Source organism: Manacus candei, unplaced genomic scaffold, assembly GCF_025592945.1.
Source record: "Manacus candei isolate 608988 ecotype Guabito, Panama unplaced genomic scaffold, ASM2559294v1 h1tg000005l, whole genome shotgun sequence".
Taxonomy (NCBI): domain Eukaryota; kingdom Metazoa; phylum Chordata; class Aves; order Passeriformes; family Pipridae; genus Manacus; species Manacus candei.
The window spans coordinates 9,975,919-10,000,832 of record NW_026138053.1 but is presented as its reverse complement, the minus strand read 5'-3'; the positions used below and the strand labels follow the sequence as shown (position 1 = coordinate 10,000,832).

General features: G+C 46.9%; 1 protein-coding gene and 1 long non-coding RNA gene across 5 annotated transcripts in view; one reads left to right on the top strand and one right to left on the bottom strand.

The window, feature by feature from the left end:
• PDE4B (phosphodiesterase 4B) overlaps positions 1-24,914 on the bottom strand; it is a 172,135-nt gene that overhangs the window by 74,120 nt on the left and 73,101 nt on the right. The window contains exon 1 of one of the 4 annotated variants that reach the window (XM_051798062.1): positions 16,642-16,758. The exons of the other annotated variants lie outside the window; for them this stretch is intronic. Coding sequence (XP_051654022.1) covers positions 16,642-16,688 — 47 coding nt within the window. The 5' untranslated portion in view covers positions 16,689-16,758. Of the gene's footprint in view, positions 1-16,641; positions 16,759-24,914 lie in introns of those variants that run through there. 4 annotated transcript variants of the gene reach the window in all.
• Positions 607-7,038, top strand: LOC127476178 (uncharacterized). The gene is made up of 3 exons (XR_007906501.1): positions 607-1,638; positions 4,851-4,953; positions 6,797-7,038. It is a non-coding gene; the product is annotated as an uncharacterized LOC127476178 (long non-coding RNA).

Sequence of the window (24,914 nt, the reverse complement as noted above, 5' to 3'; positions counted from 1 at the left end):
AGGAAAGTGTTATGTGAGGGGGCTGGTCGATACTCACAAACTCCATCTCGTATTCTATAAAGGGCCATGGAGATGCTCCAAGGGCTGGAGCTCCTCTGCTCTGGAGACAGGCTGGGAGAGCTGGGGGTGTTCACCTGAAGAAGGAAAGGCTCCAGGGACAACTTAGACCCCCTTCCAGTGCCTAAAGAGGTTCCAGGAGAGCTGGAGAGGGACTTTGGACAAGTGCCTGGAGGAACAGGACAAAGGAGATTGGCCTCCCATTGCCAGGGGGCAGGGATAGATGGGATATTGGGAAGGAATTCTCATCTGTAAGGGTGGAGATGCCCTGAGAAGCTGTGGTTGCCCCATCCCTGGAAGTGTCCAAGACCAGGTTGGACGGGGCTTGGAGCAACTTGGTCTAGTGGAAAGGTCCCTGTTCATGGCAGGGTGATGGGACAAGATGGTCTTTAAGGTCCCCTCCAACCTAAACCATTCCACAATTCTATGAAACGTTCCCCCTTTGCCTGTGCATCCCTGCAGCCCCAGTACCTTCCAGCCTGCATTAGGAATGTTCTGACATACATTAGCTGCACACTATTCATCCTTCCACACATTGTTGTACTGACATGTGGAAGGTGATATCATCGCTAGGGCTTTCACAATTTTCTGCATTTCCTCATGAAAACAGACTTTTTCCTAGAATCTAGTTCCTAGTACTTTTAATCTGAAATAAATGTATAATATTGCATGAGTTATTAGATTTACTGGAGCTAAAAGTAGGCTGGGAGAGCAGCAGTGAGTGTAGAGTTTAATAGAATAGTTCTTAAAACACTATAATTTTAATGTAGTAAAGCAAAAGAGGGTCAGCTTGTTCTTCCAGATTCCACTCCAAACAATTTACTATCTTTATGGATGAAAAAATGTAGGGAGCCTTTTGTGATGTGAGTGAAACTAGGACATTCAATATAGACCCACTTCAAACCTTCACTCACAGATGTCTATTCCTTCAGCCAATATTTATTCTCTTCCCAGAAAGTCCTTTTGTGCACTTTACATGGTGAGCTACAGCATCTCCTTCACTGCCACTTTCCCCAGTAAATCTCTGTTCTCATAAGTGTCTCTAACTGCAAACAGATGGAATCAAGCTGCTCTCCCCAGTTACGGTCTTGTATAACACTGGGAGCTCGATGGCCCTACCAAGGTGGTCACAGGGGACTGGACAACTTGGCCCAACACCAGGACTGGTGTGGACAGTGCACAAAACCAGCGCCTTCCCTTCTGCTCCTCATCCTCAGAAAGGGTTAACAGGAAACATTTGTTTAGGACACCAGGAAGCTCTTGGCCCCAAAACGGGACTCTGATCACAACTAAGACACTTATCAAACCTCTCCTGGTGCTCTGCCTTTCCCTGCTCCGCTTTGCCAGGCACAACTCAGCCGGCAAACCCAGGAATTTAGTTCCCTGGCGTCACCCTCCGTGTGAATTCATTCCTTCTCCTTGTGATGTCACCCAGCTCCAACGCCCCCGGGGCTCTCGCCAGTCGGAAACAGTTGACGTGTGCGGGAATTCTCCTTTTAGCAGACACAGAGATGATTTATAAGAAATCCCTGCCTGCACTTCCTCCAGCTGCTTCAGTATCTTTCCCTGGGTGTTTTTACAGTAAAGTTTTTCCAGGGCTCAGCCCTCCTACGGATGGGCCCTCTCCCCCTCCCTGCTCCCACCCGGCACAATGTTCATCCGAGGCCAAGCAAGGCAGGTGTTCCAGGGATTTATGGAGCTGAGCTGGCCCCACTGCAGGGACACAGATGGGCAGGGGACACTGAGCCATTGATCCCACGGTCAGACTCTGCATGCTGCATAAGGGGCTTGTGGATGGAACGGCTCCCGAAAGAACAAGAGCCGGGATCAGGGATTCTGAGACCATCAGGACTGGGAGAGCTCATTCCTTATTCACCCTATAGATACTGTTGCAATCCAGACCTCCAGCTTACACCTTACTGTGGCACCACACTGAAGGCTTTGATACAGAAATCTGCTGCAATAACTTCCCAGAGAAGGGAATGGAGCTGGAGAAGGGTCTGGAGCACCAGGAGTGGCTGAGGGAGCTGGGGGGGGCTCAGCCTGGAGGAAAGGAGGCTCAGGGGGGACCTTCTCACTCTGCAACTCCCTGACAGGAGGGTGGATCCAGGTGGGGGTCGGGCTCTGCTCCCAGGGAACAAGCGACAGGACAAGAGGAAACAGCCTTATGCCGTGCCAGGGGAGGTTCAAGTTGGACATGAGGAGGAATTTCTTCAGAGAAAGGGTGGTCAGGCATTGGAAGAGGCTGCCCAGGCAGGTGGTGGAGTCCCCATCCCTGGAGGGATTTAAAAGCCATGTGGATGTGGCACTTGAGAACATAGGGCAGTGGTGGCCTTGGCAGTGCTGGGGAGTGGCTGGACTCAATGGTCTCACAGGGCTTTTCCAATCTTAATGATTCCGTGATTCTTCTTGATCTTGGAAAAAAAAATGTTGTCTAATTTCTAATATCCTATAGGAGCTCAAATGATGTACCTAAGAAACAGACCTGTTTCACCACCACCTTCGTATTTTTAATTAATCTCTCCTTTCAAACTTACTGCTAAATCATCTTTAAATGTCTATTCCTAAAGGAAAGCTAAAAACTCAACAGGAATTTCATATAATAAAGATTAAAACAATATTATATAAGATCAGTGTAAATACAATAGACTTACATAAGATAACTGGACAATAAAGTGTGGTTTAGAATTTTTCAAGAGCCTTGGTAGCTCACCTTCTGTATAACTTTTGAAACATTCAGGCTATGATGAGTTTATGGCACAGTTCTAAGGAAAAGATTATAAATAGAAGGGCATGGGTTTTTTCTCTTTTAAATAGTGATTAAATCTAAGACATATTTATCTACCCCCTCAGAAAACCAAGAGTGTGGAGCCTCTGATTAGCAGAGTGCTGCACCATGACTCCTTCCTCCAATCTCAGGGGAATTTTGGGGCCAAATTCTCCAGCCTCATTGACTAGGTGCCCCATTGGCACCCAGCTGCCTCTGCCTCCCCTCAGCATCTGTGCAAGACATAACAGGTTTATTTCTTTAGTTTTCTTTTTAATCTACAGCCTTTGAATCACTGCAAAATATATTCTGTACCAAAGACACTAATCTACAGGGAAACTACTTCCTGCTCCACCTTGTATGCAGTCAGATTATGCCAAAACACCCCAGACCTGCTCCCTGTGGGTGACAAAACTGCCAATAAAATTTTAGTTGGGAAGGTCCCTGTCTACACCTCAAAATGTACTTCTTGGATATGCTGTGGCTCAGCTCACAAGGGGATTTCAGGTGGGGCAGCACGAAAGCATCTCCTGTTCCCAGAGGTACCAACAGGAACACAGGCTGCTTTGAAGTCTAGCGTGAGGCTTTTTTTTTCACTTTTCAGCTCTAGGTAAAGACAAAAAACCCCATCTCAATGCTATGGCAGCTTTGCATGGACAAGGCTGTCACCCAGCTACCAATTAACAACTGCACCTCAACATTTCAGGTGGGCAGAGACAGTGGGGGGAATATGACCAAGCTGGATGGTGCTTGGGGCAACCTGGTCTAGTGGAAGGTGTCCCTGACCATGGCAGGGGGTTGGAATGACATGAGCTTGAAGTCCCTCCCAACCCACACCAATCTGTGATTCTGTGATAGACTGTGCAGGGATCAAGACCTTTTGCCTTTGTGTACCCCATGTATGACAATGTCAAAACAAAATCCCTGGTGTTCCAAAGACACACGTAAAGCACAAGGACTGAGTCTTAGAAACATAGCAGGGAATCAAACCATTACCCAAGTGAATTCGGATGTCTTGTTCTCCTTTCACCTGAAGTCATCACTAACAAGCTCTGGCTGATGTGACCAGAAACAAGCCAGGTACTACAAGGAAATAAGTCCTGCTCCAGGATATGGCACATGGCTTGCTCATTCAGAAAGTGAAGAAAGCTGTTCTCTCCAGGTTTGTAAAAAATTCCAGATATCACTGAATCACAGAATCCCAGAATGATTTGGGTTGGAAGGGACCTTAAAGCCCATCTCGATCCAGCTGTTCTCCCACCCAAGAAACAATCTGTGAAACTCCTACATGGAATTCCCCTCCTGCCAGTTTCCAAGACCAGATGATTCTACCCCAAACACTTGTTTATAAATGTACAAACCAGTAAATGATGCACTAAACAGCTTCGCAAAGAAAGGTGAACTTCGTGCAACAACAGTAGAAAACAAAGAAAGGTGAACTTAGTGCAACAACAGTAGAAAACTGTATCACTGATAAGTCAAATAAAACAAACATAAACAAGGTGAGATATAATCTCTCGGTTCTTCTCTCATTAAGTCATTCTGAGGACTTAATTTTAAAATACAAAAGTGTTCTGAGAATATTTTGTAATTACAAACCAATAAGAGAAATCATCCAGGAGGAATAATTACATAATTTCTACATGAACTCACTGCTTAGAAGACTTCACAGCTTAGAGAGGCCGTAATAAATAGCTCCTCATATCATTGCTGCTGCTGCAGCTGATGACTCACCACTGTTACTGGGATCATATCCCAGAATAGTCATGCTCCTCTGTGTACTGCATGCAAAATTAGCCATCAGGGGCTTACTATTAAACAAAACAGATTTGGGGGGTCAGGGTTTATGTGGTCATATCATAAAAACAAAAGCTGCTCAGTGTTTTACCGGAATGCAATGAATCTGACACACCCAACCTGAAGGCCTCTGATCCCCATCCCACAGAATCAGAATAAGAATCAGCATATTCTAAACCTGGGGGTTTTCAGTTAACAATTCCCTATCACACACTTTTGGTCCTGGCAGCACAGAACAGTCCTCCTGCAGACAGCAGCTAAAACCACTGAGAGAGAGAAATGCAGCTGGAATCACAGAAACATAAGGGAACAAGTCCAGGGGTCAGATACAGGTAACCAAAAAGAAAAAGATTGTCTAGGCTGGGAGAGCTGAGGGTCTTCACCTGGAGAAGGCTCCAGGGACAACTTAGAGCCCCTTCCACTGCCTGAAGAGGCTCCAGAAGAGCTGGAGAAGGACTTTGGACAAGAGCCTGGAAGGGATAGAACACAGGGAATGGCTTCCCACTGCCAGAGGTCAGTGTTAGGTGGGATACTGGAAAAGAATTCTTCCCTATGAAGGTGGAGAGGCCCTGGCACAGGTTGCCCAGAGAAGCTGTGGCTGCCCCATCCCTGGAAGTGTCCAAGTTTGGGTTGGATGGGGCTTGGAGCAACCTGGGATAGTGGAAGGTGTCTCTGCCTATGGCAGGGAGTGGAATGGGATGGGCTTTAAAGTCCCTGCCAAGCCAAATCAGACTGTGATTCTATGAGTTAATTAAAATATACATCCCTTACCAGCTAGAGCAGAAGGGTGCATCAGTTTGATAGAATTTAATTCAAAAAGCACAAAAAAGTAGTATGAAACAATAGAAATGCCCTGCTATTACTCCATTAGCCTCCAAGAAACACCAACAGTTTCCTCCAAAAAATAGTTAATCACATTATATAGGTGTTGTCTGTGCTTATGTGCCACACCAAAGTGGTGTTTGCCATTTTCAGTGAATACCCAAAATCTTTGCAATTGTAGGGCAGAGCCCCACGTAAGACATGGAGGTGACTGACAGAATGACAGGACTAAGAAAGGACTTTCCCCATCTGACTTCACAACCTCATTTCCAAAAGTGTTCTGTTCTTTCATCTTCTGGTATTTATGCACATCTCGAAGTACATCTGCAGCCTTTACCTTCACAACATTTTCACTGAAAGAATATTAACAACATCAAAAGTTTACTTTTTGGCTGAATAAAAACCCTCTCCTTATGCATTATCATAGAATCCCAGAAGGGTTTGGGTTGGAAGAGACCTTTAAAAGTCATCCAGTCCCACCTCCTGCCCTGGGCAGGGACACCTTACACTAGACCACGTTGCTCCAAGCCCCATCCAACCCGGTCTTGGACACTTCCAGGGATGGGGCAGCCACAGCTTCTCTGGGTAACCTGGGCCAGGGCCTCACCACCCTCACAGGGGAGAATTCCTTCCCAATATCCCACCTAACCCTGCCCTCTGGCAATGGGAAGCCACTCCCTGTGTCCTGCCCTTCCAGGCCCTTGTCCAAAGTCCCTCTGCAGCTCTCCTGGAGCCTCTTTAGGCACTGGAAGGGGGTCTAAGTTGTCCCTGAAGCCTTCTCTTCGGCAGGTTGAACACCCCCAGCTCTCCCAGCCTGTCTCCAGAGCAGAGAGGCTCCAGCCCTCAGAGCATCTCCATGATCTCCTCTGGACTCACTCCAGAAGCTCCATGTCCTTCTGCTGTTGTTCCCCAGGACTGGAGGCAGCTCAGCAGGTGGGGTCTCCCCTGAGTGGGGCAGTGGAACAGAATTCCCCCCACGCCTGCAGCCCATGCTGGGGGTCAGCCCAGGGCACGGGGTGTTTCTGGGTGCCAGCAGACAGGGCCAGGGCATGTTGAGCTCATGAGCAATTCCCTCCCCAGTCAGGATGTGTCCCGGGGCTCCCCTCTGACTCCCCCAAGGCTCTGCCTGCTCCATGTCCAGCACTTCCACGCTCATCTCGCAGCACAATCTCCTTCCAAAAACTCACAGGTAAAGAAAGCCATGTGCTCGAGTCCCTGGAGCTGGGCTGGAAATCACAATCACTGAATATACATGTATGGAATTCCAGACTTGGTTCCAGGTTCTCTGAGGCCAAGAACTGGTGGAATCTGTGGGCAGTAACAGGGAGCACTGTGTCCATCCCGCTCCTGCAGGTCCCCTCCAGCCCTCTCCACTGTGTCAAGCTGAATCTGCCTCGTCTGCTGCTTCAGACCCTGAACTCCTGAAAACTGCTGTGACTTCCTTGGAAATACGTCAGCGCTGCCCTAGATACCGAGGCTGCTCCACCAAACAGTCCTTTCCACACTACACAGTGACTACCAGACTATTTCTCCTGTTATTCTCAGCATCTCTGGGTTCATCCTCATTCCCCCTTTCCTGCCAGCCCACCCAGAGCACCTCCACACTCTGTCTGCCCTTCCCAGCTCCCTCTCCTTCTCTGAGAATAACATGCAGGAAACCAAGGATTTATTTGTCATTTTTCCAGCCTTTAGACATCAAGAGTTGTGCTCATCTCTCTGCAGATATTAATTCCTCCAGGCTAAGTAATAATAGGCTCCCTGGAGCAGCCTGTCCTTGTGGGATTCTATGGATGCTTCTGGACCGCCCACTCTCCTCCTCAGCTCCCAGCCAGTTTGTGGCCAGATTAGAGTTCCCCCATCATGAGAGTCAACTGGAATACTCCAAGTTGTATTTCATGCTCTCCTAAAAGCCAAATATATACTGTCTATCAAATCCAGTTCCTCTCCTAATTCTCTTACTCCTATAAACAAACCCACCAATCACATCTGCTGTGTTTTGCTCATGCTGGTGCTTTTGAGAGTGGGCCAAACCTCTGAAATCCAAATGCTCCCGAGCCAGGAGAGAGAACATGGAATCTGCTGCTTTAAATGGGACAAATCTGCTTTTAATTGGCTGCTGTCCATGACAGATTTTAATCCTGTGGAGGCAATAGTCCATACTACTATCTGAGCATTTTTACCAGCACATATTGATTGGCTTTTTCCAGTCCTCTGCTTTGGCTATATTCCTACCCCAAAACCGCATTACTTAAATCATCAAACGATACATTAATTCCAGGAGTTTATATTATTGAGCTATTATGTTTTATCTATGGCTTCAAAAATATTTTCTAAAGAAATCAAGCCCTTTGGATCAATTCACTCTTATTCCACCAACAGACCTACACCTATTGCTTTCATCTAAGAAAACATATGGACGAATGTGAGGTTGGAATATCCTTGAGCTTTCAGGGATTAGGGAACACCTGAGTATCACTTTTTCACAGTAAACATGGGGGCATAGCATGGGGCATTAAACAGAGCCCCCCCAGTCCCTGTTGGAGATGCTGTGAGTGGTCCAGCAGCTCCCTGGAAAGCTAAGTGAGAGGTGGAAGGGAATCATCTCATACCAAAGTCCACATCTGACACTTGCATTACAAACACAAGTTTCATGCTCATGTTTAATCCAGGCAAACACATAAACAGACAGAGAAAGGAAATATAGGGAGTCTTCAATTATAAAAGAGAAATTGTGGGAATTTTTATAAAGTTTCAGAATTATGTTAAACATTACAGAATTAGCCAAGTTTAATTTTGTTGTTGTTACTGCTTGCATTAATTGCTAAAGTTTATTTGGGGTTAAGACAGAGGTATAAACACCTTGGAGGGAGACACACAGCAAAAATTTCTTAAAATTTCCCATTGAAAAAACAGGGATCAGATTTGGCCACAGCTGGGCCAAGCTCACCTTGCTCAGGATGGAATCTGTTCTTGCAAAAACTACTGAGCTGATTTCAAGAATGAAACTGTGGAAAAGCTGTTGTGCCCACAGTAACACCTGCTCTGTCTCTGGCTGCAGGGGGCTGGGTTTGGTTTTCACTTTTGTTTTCTGTTTCAAGCTCTTGCTTTAAAGGTTTCATTTTAAACTTGGCAGGAGTGCCCAGGCAGTGTTAGTCAGGGATCAGCCTTTTCCGGAGACAAACATTCACAATTGACTCACTGATGGTCTTTTGAAAGCAAATCCAAGCACATGGGGCACTAATTGGAGCCTTTTTAGTGCTGGGCTGTTCCCAGTCCCAGAGGAATCACACAAGGAGCCCCAGGGGAAAGCCAGGAGCAACCTGGTCTAGTGGAAGGTGTCCCTGCCCATGGCAGGGGGTGGAATGAGGTGGGCTTTGAGGTCATTCACAACCCAAACCACTCCAGGATTCCATGATTCTCCTTGAATGCTTTCAGAGGGGAAGGCAGTGGTGTCCATCCTAAGGAGGGGGGAATCCACTGGGTGCTCCCCTGGCTTGCAGAGGTCTCCTGATGCCGTTCCCTGCTCTCTGACCTCTGAGCACAGTTCTCTGTCTCTGCTTTTTGTACTTCCCCCATCACCAGTGTGTAGAAGCTTGAGAGTTTAGTTTTTAATAGTGCTACAGAGAGTTAAGATTATTTTATTTTTTCCTACATAAATCCTCCCCTTCCCTGCCATGTCCTGAGACCTCGGCCTGGCCATCACCACGTTTCCACCCTGATTCCTGTTTCTCCCAGTATCTGCCCCTCCTGTGCTCCACGGGGGCTGAGGAGATGCTGTCCTGTGCTCACACAGCCAGATTTAACATCTGGAACAAGAAGGGCTGGATGAACTGGGACAATCCCTGTAAACCAAAGGTGCTGTGGCATGAGGATATGTGGCTTCCCAGCACGCAGCAGGAATTCGTCGGCTCAGTGTCATGGGTTGATTTCCTACTGTTTTCAGCTTTAACAGTTGGATTGATACAATTAACACATTTTCGTATGCTTTCCTTAAAAAAAAAAAAAGCTAAAAAAAGATAAACTGCTATTAAAGCTTGCAGGCATTTTATGTCCTAGAATTTATACTGAGAGCTACATAAAAAAAGCAACAAAACCATACAAGTAATCAGGGTGGGGGAGAAACAGGCCCTGTAAAATGATTGATAAATCCCTTTATAAGCCAAACAACAATCGTGTTACTTTGCAATTTGATTTTGAAACTTCCAGAATTTAGCAAAGAGCTTCAGCTCTTTAATACATTTTTCAGCTGCAGGTTTTAATCTCACTATTTGTTAATTGTAACGAAGGAAAATAATTATTCCCCGAGTCCTGAGGAGGTGTTGGCACTGGCAGTGGCGGGGTTGGAGCGGTGCCAGGGTGGGGATGGATGGCTGTGCCGGAGCTGTCGCCCTGTGCCGGGTGCTGCTCTCATTTCACTGCTCCATTGACGTCACTGTGAGCTTTCAAACCAGCCCCGCACGTCTGGTGAACTCCACAGAACTGGGAGAATGAAAAACCCGCAGCTCATTCACCGGAATGAAAATGAGGTGGTTTTTTTTTTTCTCTCTCTCATAAAACCTTTGCTGTTTTATTCCTTTTTTCGTGCCCTTTATCGAGTTTGTGTTTAAATCAATGAACTGTGATTATAATCTGCATCAGGGATCAGCCCTGCCCATGGCAGGGGGGGAATGAGGAGATCTTTAAGGTCCTTTCCAACCCAAACCAGTCTGTGATTCTATGATCTGTGATAAACTGAACAAAGACAATAAAAATACTGAGGAAGGACACTCTTTGTGCTTCCAAAGGTAACAGAATGGCTCGTTTTGCTCTAACTCAGACAGTTTAGGGCTTAATTTTCCAATCTTTATAAAAACCCCCATGTTATCAACATTGTCATATTCCATGGAATGGGATGTTCTGTGTTACAAGCTGGACTTGGTGATCCCGTGGGTCACTTCCAACTCAGGATATTCTGTGATTTCATGACTCTATGATTCTATTATTCCATGATTCTGTGATTCTATTATGCCATGGCTTTATGACTCTGTGATTCTGCTATTCCATGATTCTGTGATTCCACAGTTCTGTGATTCTATTATTCCATGATTCTATGATGGAAGGCTTCAGAATCTTTCTTTTTTACGTGGCTGTCCTGAAAATGAGCAGCAAAGATGCTCCCTGAGCAGTGTCTGGTTTGAGACAGCTCTGCTCTGGTGGCAGCCAAGCACTGACATCCATCTGCCATAATCCAGAGCTCCCAGGACAGAGCCAGTGGGAACAGGAGGTGGATAATGGTTATAGATTTGTTTTTGCAGTTTGTGGAGAAAGATTTTTAATCATGGAAAGTCCTTCTGAGGAGTCTTGTCTGCATAAGGAGTAAACACCACGGCTGCTGGTGACAGTCCTGTGTTACCCAGGGTTGAGCAGGATGTCAGCAAGGACAGGGAAACCTACAGGAAAAGCCTTTGTTTAGTTCTCAGGGTTAAATTCCAGCTGAGCTTTGGACCTGGGGAGCAGAGGACAGTGCCCAACATTCATCTGTCCTGCTCTGTGTCGGGAAGGGAGCTCCAACACAGGGTGCACCTGGGTTTATTCTGTGCAGAAGCGACTTGGGCAGAGTAACTTGATGGGCATGTTGCATGGCCCCTGTAATAGCTCTTTCATTATTCCCATCAGCAAAGGGGATAAATTGCAGGGGACTGGCTCAGGGGAATGGGGAGCTGTTCTCAGGATGGCAGAACTGTAAATCACAAGCTGTGGAGGCTGTAAAAAAAAAATCACTCAACTTTTGGAATTCTTTGTCTGTAACAAATTCCAGGTCAGTAGAAACCCGAAATTTCACTTATTAAATTTCACTTATTTCTTCTGTAGAGAAGAAACCCCTTTTCCATTGTGTTGTTCCCTGTACCAGCTGACTGTCTGAGATTGCCTAATCTGCCAGTGAGTTTGAAGCTAAAAGAAATCTGTATCCCAGTTATTAGCCTCTGGAGAAGAGGTTTATGAAGGAAATCCTGATAAAGCTTTAGAAACAGGAATCTGCATTTCTAAGCCTGCTAAGATGCAAGAGTGGAAAAAGCCCTAGAACTTCTTAGAAAATGCTGAGACCTCTTTTTGCATTCAGAGAATCTCAGAATGGTTTAGGCTGGAAAGGACCTCAAAGCTCATCTAATTCCAACTGCCTGCCCTGGGCAGGGACACCTTACACTATCCCAGGTTGCTCCAAGCCCTGTCTAACCTGGCCTTGGACGCTTCCAGGGATGGGGCAGCCACAGCCTCTATGGGCAACCTGTGCCAGGGCCTCTCCACCCTCACAGGGGAGAATTCCTTCCCAATATCCCACCTAACCCTGCCCTCTGGCAGTGGGAAGCCATTCCCCTTTCTCCTGCCCTTCCAGGCCCTTGTCCAAAGTCCCTCTCCAGCTCTTCTGGAGCCTCTTTAGGCACTGGAAGGGGCTCTAAGTTGTCTCTGGAGCCTCCTTTTCTCCAGGTGAACATCCCCAGCTCTCCCAGCCTGTCTTCAGAGCGGAGGGGCTCAGGCCCTTGGAGCATCTCCGTGGCCCCTCTGGACTCACTCCAGCAGCTCCACATCCTTCTGGACTCATATGAACTCGGAGAAAGTCAGCACATGGCTTCCTGGTTATCCCTGGATAACCTACCCCAAAGGGTGTTCACAGACACCACCAAAGCCAGACTGGGAAGCATCAGCTGCTGACCCACCAGGGCAGCTCCTCCATCGAGGTTCATCCCGACGGGACCGGCACATGGAGCCAGGAAGGACTCAGACTGTTGGGACTTGGACAAGCTAGGGAGGAGGAGGACGAGTAATAGACTGGAAAAACAACTTCATGTGTGTGACAGATAGAGATGCACATGAACTTGGTTAAAAAGAGTCTCCTATCCAAGTGAAGTTACACAGATTATTTCCCTGGAAGTTAAGATAATGAATGGAAATATGGTAATGTAAATACGTCAAGAGCGGCCTCAAACACTTTAACTCTTATCTTCTGCCTTGCAAGACCAGCATGAAAATCCAGCCAGGAACAACTTGAAAAGATACAGCATGAAGAGAAGGGAAAGGTCACTAAATACCAACCCCATTCCTCCACCGGAATCCCTCTGTAACCAGCTTCCCAAACAGCCAAAGTAAACACTGCACTGCTCAGAGCCAATTAAATTCCCATTATTTTATTGTTAAAAATTCTGTTTCAGCCCAGGCATTGTCTCTGCTGCAGACACATCTCAACAGTGGGTTCTTTGTGCTTCCTACAGGCATTTGTGAGCACAGGAGAAATATTTGGCCTTCTTTTTCTGAATTGTGCCTACAGATTTCTGAGTTATGTCTCTCAAATCTACCTTCTGCATATAAATCATTTCTTTGTTGGAAATTCTGCCTATTTATAGAAGGCTATGGAATTAATACATGAAGACAACCAAAATGTTTGAAGTACATGTGAAGTTACAGCTAAAACCCAGGAAAATCAGGTAACTTGAAGGTAGAGCAGATTTTAACCCACGTCATTGGAGAGTGTTAATTGCAGACCAAACCTTGAGTATTCTGAAACTCAATATCAAAATCAAAGTCAGTTCATGTCAGTGAAGTGAGGTGGGGGTCAGTCTCTTCTTGCAGGTAACAAGGGACAGGACAAGAGGAAACAGCTTCAAGTTGCACCAGGGGAAGTTTAGTTTGGATATTTGGGAATATTTCTCCCTGGAAAGGGCTGTCCAGCCCTGGCACAGCTGCCCAGGGAGGTGGTGGAGTCTCCATCCCTGGAGGGATTTAAAAGCCCTGTGTATGTGGCACTTGGGGACATGGGGCAGTCGTGGCCTTGGCAGTGCTGAGGGAACAGTCTCAGTAGGCTTTTCCAACCTAAATGATTCCATGATCCTGCATGATACCACACTATGAAAAACGCCTCCAGCCTCACATCCAACTACAAACATCTCAGCTTGAATCAAGTGAGCTGAAAGAATTAAGGTCAGGGTGGCTATTCTGCATCCTGTGGTTATCACCCCTCTGATAAACATGTTTCTATTCCAACACAAAGATATGCCAAGAGGACCTGTCACTCTGGCTGCACTTAGCTGGGAGCTGTGGAGCACCTCTGAGATCCCTGTGTTGGCAGCTGGAAGCAGAGTCCTGGGTTTTTGTTCCACCACTTCACACCATGACAGTTTCAGTCAACACAACGTTCAGTCTGAATTCAAGAGTTTGAAATCATCCCTACAAACAAGCACCAACCATGAATTCCTCTATTTCCCCACCAGGCATTTACAGGAACTGATGTGCTGGTGCAATCCCAACTGCACATAACCATTTTCCATTGCCCCAAAACACGTTCCAACATCCCATACCAGGCAGAGCACAAGCACAGAGCTCTCCTCTCTGCCCCCAAAAATCAACAGTGATCAAAGTCCCATATTGTCCAGGTGTGGATAGGAACCACTAGATCCTCTGTTGAACTTGGAGGAGAACATGGTGCTCTGAAGCAAAAGGCCATCCATGGAATCATGGAATGGTTTGATCTGGAAGGGACCCTTCATGAGGTTCATCACGTCCCTCCATCCCCTGTCATGGGCAGGGACACCTTCCACTAGATCAGGGTGAAGCTCTAGTTAAAAGAGTTTGCTCATGCATGATGGGACAGCAGAAGGAGAAGCTCAGAGGAAGCCCAAAGGTTTATCCGAGAGGAAAAAAATGCCTGAAGATGCAGTGCAAATGTGTAACAGTAACTGAAGAGCCTCAGCCACGATGTGTGCCCTGAACAAGCAACCAAGAGGCTACACAGGTCAGGATTAGCAAGACTCAGTCTAACACTAGCTAGGCCAGCACGAGGTGAGAAATATGCTTTATTTCCACCTGTGCACAGGTGAAGTGAATTTTATAGGATAATCCCTATCCCCTCCTTCATAAATCCATATTCTGACAAGGCTCCCCTTGAGCTGTCCGCTTTTAATTACCTAAAACTTCACTGATTGGTCAGATGGCACTGACCTGTCCCCAGAGCCCATCCCTAATAACCCTCCCTCTTAGGATTAGGGTGCTGTTCAGTTCATTTCAGTTCATTTCTAGAGCTGAAATTATTTATATTGCTCTTGAAACTACAGAATGTATTTCTCCTTTCTCCAAACGAAACACATATTTCCATAACTCCCTCTGCTCTGCACAGACGTTCACACTGTCCATAACAAATGTGCACAGTCTCTCCTCTTCCTTTCATTCGTAAGTCTGGCAAATCGATTAACACTTCCCACCCCTTTCCTCCTGGTCCCCTATTCCTCTGTCTCAGTTTACTAGAGTTCCTCCTCAAGATGAACTTTCTAAATCAAACCAACTCCCCCTGCAAAACATTAAGGGAAAACCATGGTGAAAATTCCAAGACAGGTTGGTTTAGATTAGAGATCAGGGAGAAATTCTTCCCTGTGAGGGGCTGAGGCCCTGGCACAGGTTGCCCAGAGAAGCTGTGGCTGCCCTATCCCTGGAGGTGTCCAAGGCCATGTTGGAGAGGGCTTGGAGCAACCTGGTCTAGTGGAAGGTGTCCCTGCCCATGGCAGGGGGTGGAACAAGATGAGCTTTGAGGTCCCTTCAACACAAACCATCCCAGGATTCCATGATTCTGACACGGGCTCTGCTAAAGTGCAGCAACACCTGCTGCTGTGTCAGGCACAGCCACGTGAGTCCTCATTTATCTCTGTCCTTCAGACCTGGCACATGCGGGACCTCTTTGGCCGGGGAGGAACCGGTGCTGTCAACACTCTGCCGAGCACAGAGCAGCCACACCAGCCAGCAACGGGGCACGTGCCACCAGGTCTGTCCTGCAGAAGGACAGGGGGTGTCTGGGCAGTGGCACTGCCGTGGCTCCACAGGCTGGCACCACCAGCAGAAGGAAGAAGGACCCTGCCATCCACCCCAGCCCACGGCGCGGTGGAGGAAGAGCGATCGCTCACCTCAGCTATCCAACGATCCATCAGCAAGACACAGCCCACATTTTATGCAGGGTAATGACAGACACTGTTAGGGTTTCAACCAAGAAAAGCTCACACCACCGTGAAGGGCCCTTGGGAAGGGAGGACACCCAGCACCACGCACAGAGAACCCAAGCAATCAGTGGGACCTTCCATCCTTCCTCTTCCTGCCGCCTCCTTGTCTCCAGGGGCCTCCCGTGGCTTCCTTTCTGAACATTTGCTGTCACCAGAGGTCTTCCAACAATATAATAAGGCATTTTTGCTCTTCTCTAAATATTTACCTTTCCATTCTCCTGTCCCTGAAACATCACACACGGCTCTCCTCAAGGAGCAGGCTGTGCTCTGGAGAAGGGAATCTCACCCTGTCACTCCACAGCGCCTTTAAAGGCTCAGAGCCTCCATATTTTCATTAATATATACAAATACTCAGCTATAGGTTCATCCCAGAGACTAAAGCAGAGGTTAAATGATTATAAGCAATAATGAGATTACAAAGAATAAATTCTATGTAAGAGCAGAATATTTCTGTGTATAGGTACGATTACAGAATCAGCATTTGAATATCTAGGATATAAAGTTATCTCTATATTCTGTACCCTTAAGGACAACATAGATTATCCACACTAGAAGACCATGTATATCACACTACCCAATGGCTTCATCCCTGAACTCAAACAGCAGGTCTTTACCTATAAAATTAAACCCGTTTTGGTGTCATCTATCAAACCCAATCCTGTGCCATCCGTGGTAGGACACGACTCTGGAGTTTCCCTCTCCCCTCCCTCTGCCCTACCATGGCCAGATCAGAGCAGAGGCAGCAGCAGCTCCATCTGCTTATTAAAATGCAACAGTAGTTGACAACAGACTGGAGAAGGTGCAGAGGTAGCACCATGAAATCACTCAAGCGAAAGAACATTTCAGGGACTCATCAATTTTTAAATGAAAATTTCAGTTCATGCACACCTTAGAATGAAAACAATCAAGCACAATACCAAATTTTCCATTCTTTCCCCTCCCTTTCCCCACAGCCCCAATTACCAAGTGTCGTGAGGGTGCGTTGTCAGATCGAAATCTGACCAGGAAAGATCAGAAAAGAAAATATTCACTAAACAACCTGACAATGCCACAGCTCCAGGAACATGCATCCCCTTAATGCTCCCATTCAGCAGCTGCTTTTGACCAAGGTAAAATCACCACTTTCAAGCTCTTCTGCCCACCAGAACTGCTGTGATCCGGACAAACCCATGGAATACTCACCAAATCCACGAATGACGGCGATTAGGTAAAATATTAATATTTAACATCTTCCAAGATGAGACTTCTCTTCTACTTGTCCGAAAATATTCAGTACATTTCCTGCTTATTCCAAACTTGTATCTTTCTGAAGTTGTATCAGTGGCACGGAGATGTTTCCAGGAGTTTTTATTCTTTGTGATTACATGTCAACTCCCATTGCAGGGTGGATGTCACTTTATATACGAATGCAAATGACTTGGCAATCAAAATGTGAGGGTGCATGTGGAACAGCCTCTACGGACTCCCATATTTCTTCATTTCTAGCAGAAGAAAGAAAAAATAAATCTATTTCTGGCAAAACCCTGACTGCAGTTTCCTGCTCTCATTTGTATAATCCCTTCCAGTGATCCTGAGACGGGGAGGGGGGGGGAAAAAGGCAAGGCTTTTCAAAGCTGGAGAAACATCCCCTTTTTCCTGTTTATCCTTTCCAGGTCATATCCCTCGTTCATTCAGCACCTTCACAGCTGAATCAAAGTTTTCTGATGCTGCAGAAACTCCGCTCCCGGGTCCCTCCTGTGTAACCCAGGGATGGTATTCCTGGGGTGACAGGGGTGCAGGCAGCTACGTGGGGACACAGGTCCCCATCCAGCTGAGGGGTTACAGGCAGGAGGGAGCAGGTCGCTGTGGAAAAAGGCCTGGCTTATCCATCCCACCAAACCAGAAGCAGCAGCAAAGCTCTCCGAGGGTTTCCAGCTCCCTGCCAGGGGTCATTCTGCACGGAGAGGGGAGTGCTCTGCGCTACTCCCGCCACTCGGGACTGGGGCTGTGTCCCTGGGTGGGATCCCTACTGCCTCTCCAGCCCTCCCTAGCCCGGCTCGAGGTGCTGTGCCTGCAGGAGAATCCTCGGAGCAGGTACCTCCGCAGCTGCGACCTCGCCCCGATGAGCGACAGCAGATTTGTGAATCTCTGCATAAAATGGAATTTTACAAGATTTACATCTAAATCCCGCCGCTAAACATCAAACCCGGCACAGCTCCCTGGTGCATCCCGACGTCAGGGGGTGGGTGGTGGGAAGACGGGGAGCAGCTCCCAAAATCCTGCCCCCACCACGCACCTCCGCCGGAGCCCGAGCTGGGGACGCGCAGCCGGGGAGGGGATCCGGGGATAAAGGGAGGGCTGGAGAAACAGAGGAGAATGAAAGCGCTTCCAGCGGCGACAGTGCCATGGATTGGGAAGGCTGGAAGGGATCTGCCCACGCGTCCCTGCCCAGGCTGCACCTCCGCCCACCCGCACCTTGCGGGGGCGAGGGAGGGGGACGCTAATGGGGCCGGGCTGGATGCGGCACTTCCTTCTGCTTGGGAAACAAAAAGTTCAATGTCAAGGAATGCGCAGGAGGGACCGGCAAATTTTGCCTTCACTGGATTTTTTTTTCCTGCCGCTGAAGTCTCCAGACATTTCACCTTGACAACCAAGGGAAGGGATTTTATCATCAGCTGAAATCAAAGGCATCGGCAAACCTATAAATGGGATTTCTATAGGTGAGGTATAAATGGGATTTCTATAGGTGAGGTATAAGTGGGATTTCTATAGGTGTAAAACGGGCTTTACATTTCATCAGAGGCATAAGTGATGCATAACATTCCCTACCCACAGGGAGAGGGTGCCCAAAGCAGCAGGAGGGGCCAGCACAGGACCAGCAGCCCAGGGCACAGAGCAGGGAATTGCATCCCACAGCTCTCTGAGGATCCACAGACCAAGACCTGAAACCTGCCAGCCCACCCCACCCTGCAGTTAACTCCCAACTGGAAAGGGAATGAGGAACTGTTTTAGTAATTAAGATGTCAAATCCAATTTCAAAATACATGGAAAGGGGGAGACTGGCAGCATCATTCCATCCAAACTCAAACTCCTGTCACCTGCACTGACAGTCAGAGCTGAGAAAAGAGTCTTCCAGACTGAAAGAACTATGAGCTTCTCTTCTGTAATTGTAGATGAAACATGAAACCATATTTGTATTCCATTGACATAAATAAAAAAAAAAGAATAAAAAAAGGGGCAACTTAGAAGTATAAGAAGAAAGTGAAGCCAGAGTACAGATAACCAATACACTGACAGTTTGCACCTCTCATTTGCTTTGCTGCACCTCCACTTGTGGTAATTTGGTTTGAAAGGACCCAGTTTTACACAGAGTGGCAAATGATTTTGTGTAGACCACAGAATGATGCATCTTGTATAAGAAAAAGGTCCCCAAACATACATGGATGGACATAAATATATACATACACAGACATGCAAATCATAGAAACCCAAACTGGTATGGGTTGGAAGGGACCCTAAAGCTCATCTCGTTCCACCCCCTGCCATGGGCAGGGACACCTTCCACTATCCCAGGTTGCTCCAAGCCCTGTCCAACCTGGCCTTGGACACTTCCAGGGATGGGGCAGCCACAGCTTCTCTGGGCAACCTGTGCCAGGCTCACCACCCTCACAGGGAAGAATCTCTTCCCAGTATCCCATCTAACCCTGCCCTCTGGCAATGGGAAGCCATTCCCCCTTGTCCTGGCACTCCCCTCTCCATGACTGGGACAAAAAACCCCCCAGGATGTCCCTCTGGAATGAATATCTGCCATGTTGGCCACAAACATTATCTGCATTCTTCTTGGTGAAAAAATCAAAATTAATTCCCTGCTAATTTGGTAACAGACAGTTCTGGGCACTGTTGCTTCTTTTCTATCCCACCACACTGAGACTGTGCATTTTCCCTCCCCATTCCCATTTTTATGGCATCTCCCTTCACGAGTGTGACCTTTCCCTTCATCCAGCATCCTGAACTTGATGTGGTTAATTGCAGGGAACAAGGCAGTAATCAAACAGTGGCTGGGTGGGAAGGATAATAACTCATTCTCTTGGTTTTTTCTCCTAGAGCTTCTCAGACAGTTGAATAATTATCCTCCACTAAAGACCCAACTGAAAAACCAGCAATTGCAGTATCAACATGACATAAATGAATGTAACTCTCAGGGCTGTGATCAGAACCCACTGCTCCCTCACTTCTGGGCCTGTGCACCACTGAGCACCCTCCCTCCTACTCCCACACACTTCAAAAAACCATCAAATTGTTCATTTTGATCTTCAGCCACATCTACATATTTAATGTATTTATTAATTAGCGGCTAAAACGGCTTTGCAAGCCCTAGCAATGATTAGCCCTACTCCCACCGGGGCCTCCTGGCAGCCCCAGTACTGATGCTCCTCCAGGGAAACTTCAACTGTTTTGTGAAAGATTGCACAGACTCTTCAAAAAACTGGAAAACCAGCCCAGAACGTTTATTTTTTTCCACATCTTTCAGCAAAGTTACATAATGCAGCTCCTGCGCAGCCGACCCTGCTCTCCTGCTGCCTTGAAACACTCCAGGCCCTTCAGCACCTCGGTACCTTTATTCCCTCAATCAACAGCAGGTTGCTGTGAAGGCTCAGGAATGTTCCCTGCCCTTGGAAGGCACAGCCTGAAAAATATCAGCTGATATTTTGGATATTTTGAGACAAACCAGAAGTGTGGTGTATAAAAATAATCATGTTGGATGCTCTCTCCTGCCAGTTTTAAGACTCTACACTTATGCAAGAGTATTTTGGGGGTTTCACCCCAAATAAATAAGCACTAAATGTTCAGAGGCATAATTTGTCTCTCTCCTCCTTGCTACTAGTGAAATAATCAGGATAACCTGCAAACATCCCAGCTGAAAATCGAAAAGCATGAAAACCACCTCAAAAAGGACTTCCCCCATGCTGTTCATGGGATCTTATTGTCTGTTTTGTACAGCAGCATCGACCCTTTCCCCGGTATTTAAATTGTTGGGTTTTTTTGTCACATGTCACAGCCACAGGCTGCTCTGTGGAGCACAAAGGTATTTATTGATTTGGGAAGGATGCATTGCTTATGCTCCAAAGCAGCTCCTCAGCCATGCAGCAGCTTTTCATTCATTCCTTCTCTCTGGCCACACTGATCCAGAATGATCAAATACTAATTTGCAATTCTAATTTCCTTCCCCCTCCCAAACAAGCTGCCCAAGAGCTCCAGGAGCATTAAATTACCAACCTTTACATTAAACAACACTATTTTCCACCTAATACTGAAAAATATACCCGATTAAGAAATGAGATCATAAAACATAGACCCACTCGACATAATTAGCTCACCAAACAAAATTTTCAGATAATCTATTTTTCCTGAATTCTGGACTTCTATTCAGCAAATAATAAGCTGTCCTTGCTCTAAGGTGACTTGAAACCTTCAGGAAATTTGGGGTGCCGGGAAATTACCAGCTCTAAAACCTGGGTCTCCCACAGACTCTTCCGCAAAATGTATGTGCCAGAGACCTCTCAGGGATACCAGGGTAGGATGAGCCAGGTGTTGGACTGCAGAAGGTACACGTTCATTTGGGACAGGATCACAGAACGTCCTGCCAATGCAGATGAGGCTGTTTCATTGTCAACTCAACTACTGGGGCCTCATTTTTCCCCCTGGTGCAGTCCCTGCCCCTCTGCCAGGGGTGTTTTAGAGATGCTGAAAGTGAACCATTGAATTATTGAATCCCAGAAGGGTTTGGGTTGGAAGGGACCCTAAAGCTCATCTCGTTCCACCCCCTGCCACAGGCAGGGACACCTTACACTAGACCACGTTGCTCCAAGCCCCATCCAACCTGGCCTTGGACACTTCCAGGGATGGGGCAGCCACAGCTTCTCTGGGCAACCAGTGCCAGGGCCTCACCACCCTCACAGGGAAGGATTTCTTCCCAATATCCCACCTAACCCTGCCCTCTGGCAGTGGGAAGCCATTCCCTGTGTTCTGTCCCTCCAGGCCCTTGTCCAAAGTCCCTCTCCAGCTCTCCTGGAGCCTCTTTAGGCACTGGAAGGGCTCTAAATTGTCCCTGGAGCCTTCTCCAGGTGAATACCCGCAGCTCTCCCAGCCTATCTCCAGAGCAGAGGGGCTCCAGCCCTCAGAGCATCTCCATGGCCCCTCTGGACTCGCTCCAGAATGATGGGCTTCCTCGTGTTGTCTTACAGTCACACTGGTCTCAGTCTACAGAGCTCTGGGTAAATACTGCATGGAGATGGCACAAACACTTGATGTTTTCCAAAAATGGCATCACTAAAAGTCATTTGGCAGCAGGAAACTGCAGTTTCTGGAGCGATGCTCTCAACTTACCCTCAGTCTGTCCTCCACAAACACAAACCTGAAGTGCCCTCCAGGACTATTCGTCTTTTCAAAGCAGACACTTCACCTCCATCTTTCTCACCAACACTTTCCTTATCCTCTTCCCATAAATAAAACCATGTTTTCAGACGGATACCAATCAAACCAAAGAACTCAATGTGGAAGAGGAGGCGTTTCAAAGCAAACAGTTCACACAAAGGGGCTAAATATGAGAGACAGAGCCCAGAGAGCCACCAGCAATGTACCAGACTGGGGTGGGTAAGTGGGAGAGAGTCAGAGAGAGCCTGTACAAGAAGCAGAGGAAACTGAAACAAGGAAAAAAAAGAAGGAAAATCATCTTGCTGATCCTCCATCCACCCTGCAACTTCCCAGCGAACGCTCCTGACAAGTTTCCAACAGAACACAGAACATAACAAAATGAATCAACAACAGCAGCTGGTTTGAGCAAACCGAGCGCCGCCTTCTCCACAACCATCTCCAAGGGGTCTCAGCACTCACTTAGTTGGCAATTAATTAGTGGGAGAGTTTTTATCTATTTTATATCAACAGCATATATATGATGACATCTTTACAATACACATTTATGGGGAGCACACCAAAACCTCAGTGCTGGAAAGGAGCCGCACACAGAAGTGCCTGCACTGAGCAGGTTTCCATCTGGATTAGATTTTGATCTCCCATTTTATTGCATCTTTAGGGAGGTTTAATTTTATGTTCCACTTTGGCTACTTCCAACCTCTAAAGCTTTTGCAAAGCAATTTGTGCAGAAGCTGCTGCAGGGGATGTGAGTTCCCACAGCAAGTGACTACAGCAAACCTCAGCACCATTTATCTGATGGAAACACAAACTACCAGAAACTTTATCCCTGAAAGGAAATTTATTTACTCTTGATGTTTCACATTTTTGGAAAGCAGTTGCTGTATTACCTCAGTTAGGGAAGGAGCACTGATGGCTCCTCTCTGGATGAAACTAAATGAAGTAACAGGGGAAAAGTGCTGTAATTCATAGAATCACAGAATCATTCAGGTTGGAAAAGGCTTCCAAGATCATCATGTTCAACCTGTGCCCGATCCCCACCTTGTCACCCAGCCCAGAGCACTGAATGCCACGTCCAGTCGTTCCTTGGACACCTCTAGGGGTGGGGACTCCACCACCTCCCTGGGCAGCCCCTTCCAATGTCTAACCACCCCTTTCGTGAAGAAATTCCTCCTGATGTCCAATCTGAACCTCCCCTGGCACAGCTTGAGGCTACTTCCACTTGTCCTGTCCCTTTTTCCCTGGGAGCAGAGCCCGACCCCCACCTGGATCCACCCTCCTGTCAGAGAGTTGGAGAGAGCAAGAAGGTCCCCCCTGAGCCTCCTATTCCCCGGGTAACAAATTCCTTGTGGATCAGAATACCGTCACCTGTAAGCAGACTAATTATTAGAGATGAGACATCTCAGAGTAACACATGGAGCATCGTGAGGCTTCTCAGGCTTTCCAAGCTTGTGACTCTGGGTCCCCCCTCCATCAGTGCAGCCATCTGGAAAAGCAGATGTCGAACAAACGCCCAACGCCGGCACGCTCTTCCATCTTCCCACTCCCTGCTGCAGGCCAGGACAATATCTGAGCCCCACACCAGGCTTGGTGTTTCCTGGATGAGTAATAAACCCCCAGAAACACAGCCCTGGGCTCTGACGTGGTGCTTTTAGCTGTCAGCATCTAAAACTGGACTCGGATCCATAAAGAAACGGATCTCCAGACATGATCCAAGGATCAGAGTGATGGGTGGGAAGGCACTCAACAGCCATGAGCCTTCTTGGCTTCCCTAGACTTCATCCACAGCACTGGTTTATAAGGAATGAAATAACTGCCTCTGTGACAAAGGTTATAATATCCTGACTCAACATTTTTTCCGTGTCTCCAACCCTTGAAACCGTAGTTCTCAAGAGCTTTCACATCTCCTTGAGTGAAGAAGGGGTATTTTTACATGATGGCATTTTGTGTTAAAACAAGCAGATGACAATTTCAGCACAGTACTTAAGGAGCTATTTCCTGACAGGAGACAGGGGAAGCAGCAGTTTCCTCAGGCACTCAGATTGCTCCTTTCTGCTCTCTCCCCTAATGTTAACTCCCATCATGCTCTCAAGTTCCTTTGAGTACAAATCCATCTGCATGAAAATATTTTAAAATATTTCCTATTACATCTGATTTCGTGACAGGGAGGAAGATCCAGAACAGGCAGGAAAATTTAATCACATTCTCCACAGGCTTCCTCACTTAAGCAAGTGCTCTACATCCACCATGACCATGACAATCCCAAGTGAACCCCATCAGGAGAAGCTTCCAAATCTTTGCAAATGTACCACTTAGCACTTGTTTGGAGGTGAAATGGTCACTACCAGCTCCTGAAAGCTGTCTGGTCCCAGCACAGCCTCTCACCCGTCTCCAGGTGTCACATTCTTGGAGCAGCCAAATAGAGGGAACACAAGGACACAACCACCTGGGGCAGGACAGAGGGAAGGGTCTACAAATTTTAAGGACAAAGCTCTTCATCTACCCTTAGCAAATACTACAGTCCCTGATTTTCACTCTAAAGATGATAATACAATGTCTTAAACCATGAAAGGTTGAGAATCTTCAGTTTCTCCAACCCCTTCTGAAAACTAAGACATCTAAAACAATACTGAAAACTGACCAATGTTGAGATTTTGTTTAATACATCATTTGGATGATGAGGTTGGATGAGGTTTGGAGCAACTTGTCTAGTGGGAGGTGTCCCTGCCCATGGCATGGGGTAGGACAAGATGAGCTGTGAGGTCATTCCCAACCCAAACCAGTCTGTGATTCTATTTCTTTGGAATACTGAAACTCCCCTCTCAATTATGTATTGCATTTCTGTAACAAAAAGTAACTTATATTGACAATAGTTATTTTTTCATATTGATGTAACTCTCATTTCAACTTCCAGCAGCAGACTAACACACATCTCTATGCACCCATCCAAGCCAGGAGATGCTGGCCTGCTCAAAATTGTGAATTCAGAACTGCTCTAATTTTTAAATAATTTGAAAACAGCAAATGTGCCAGAACATTTCCCA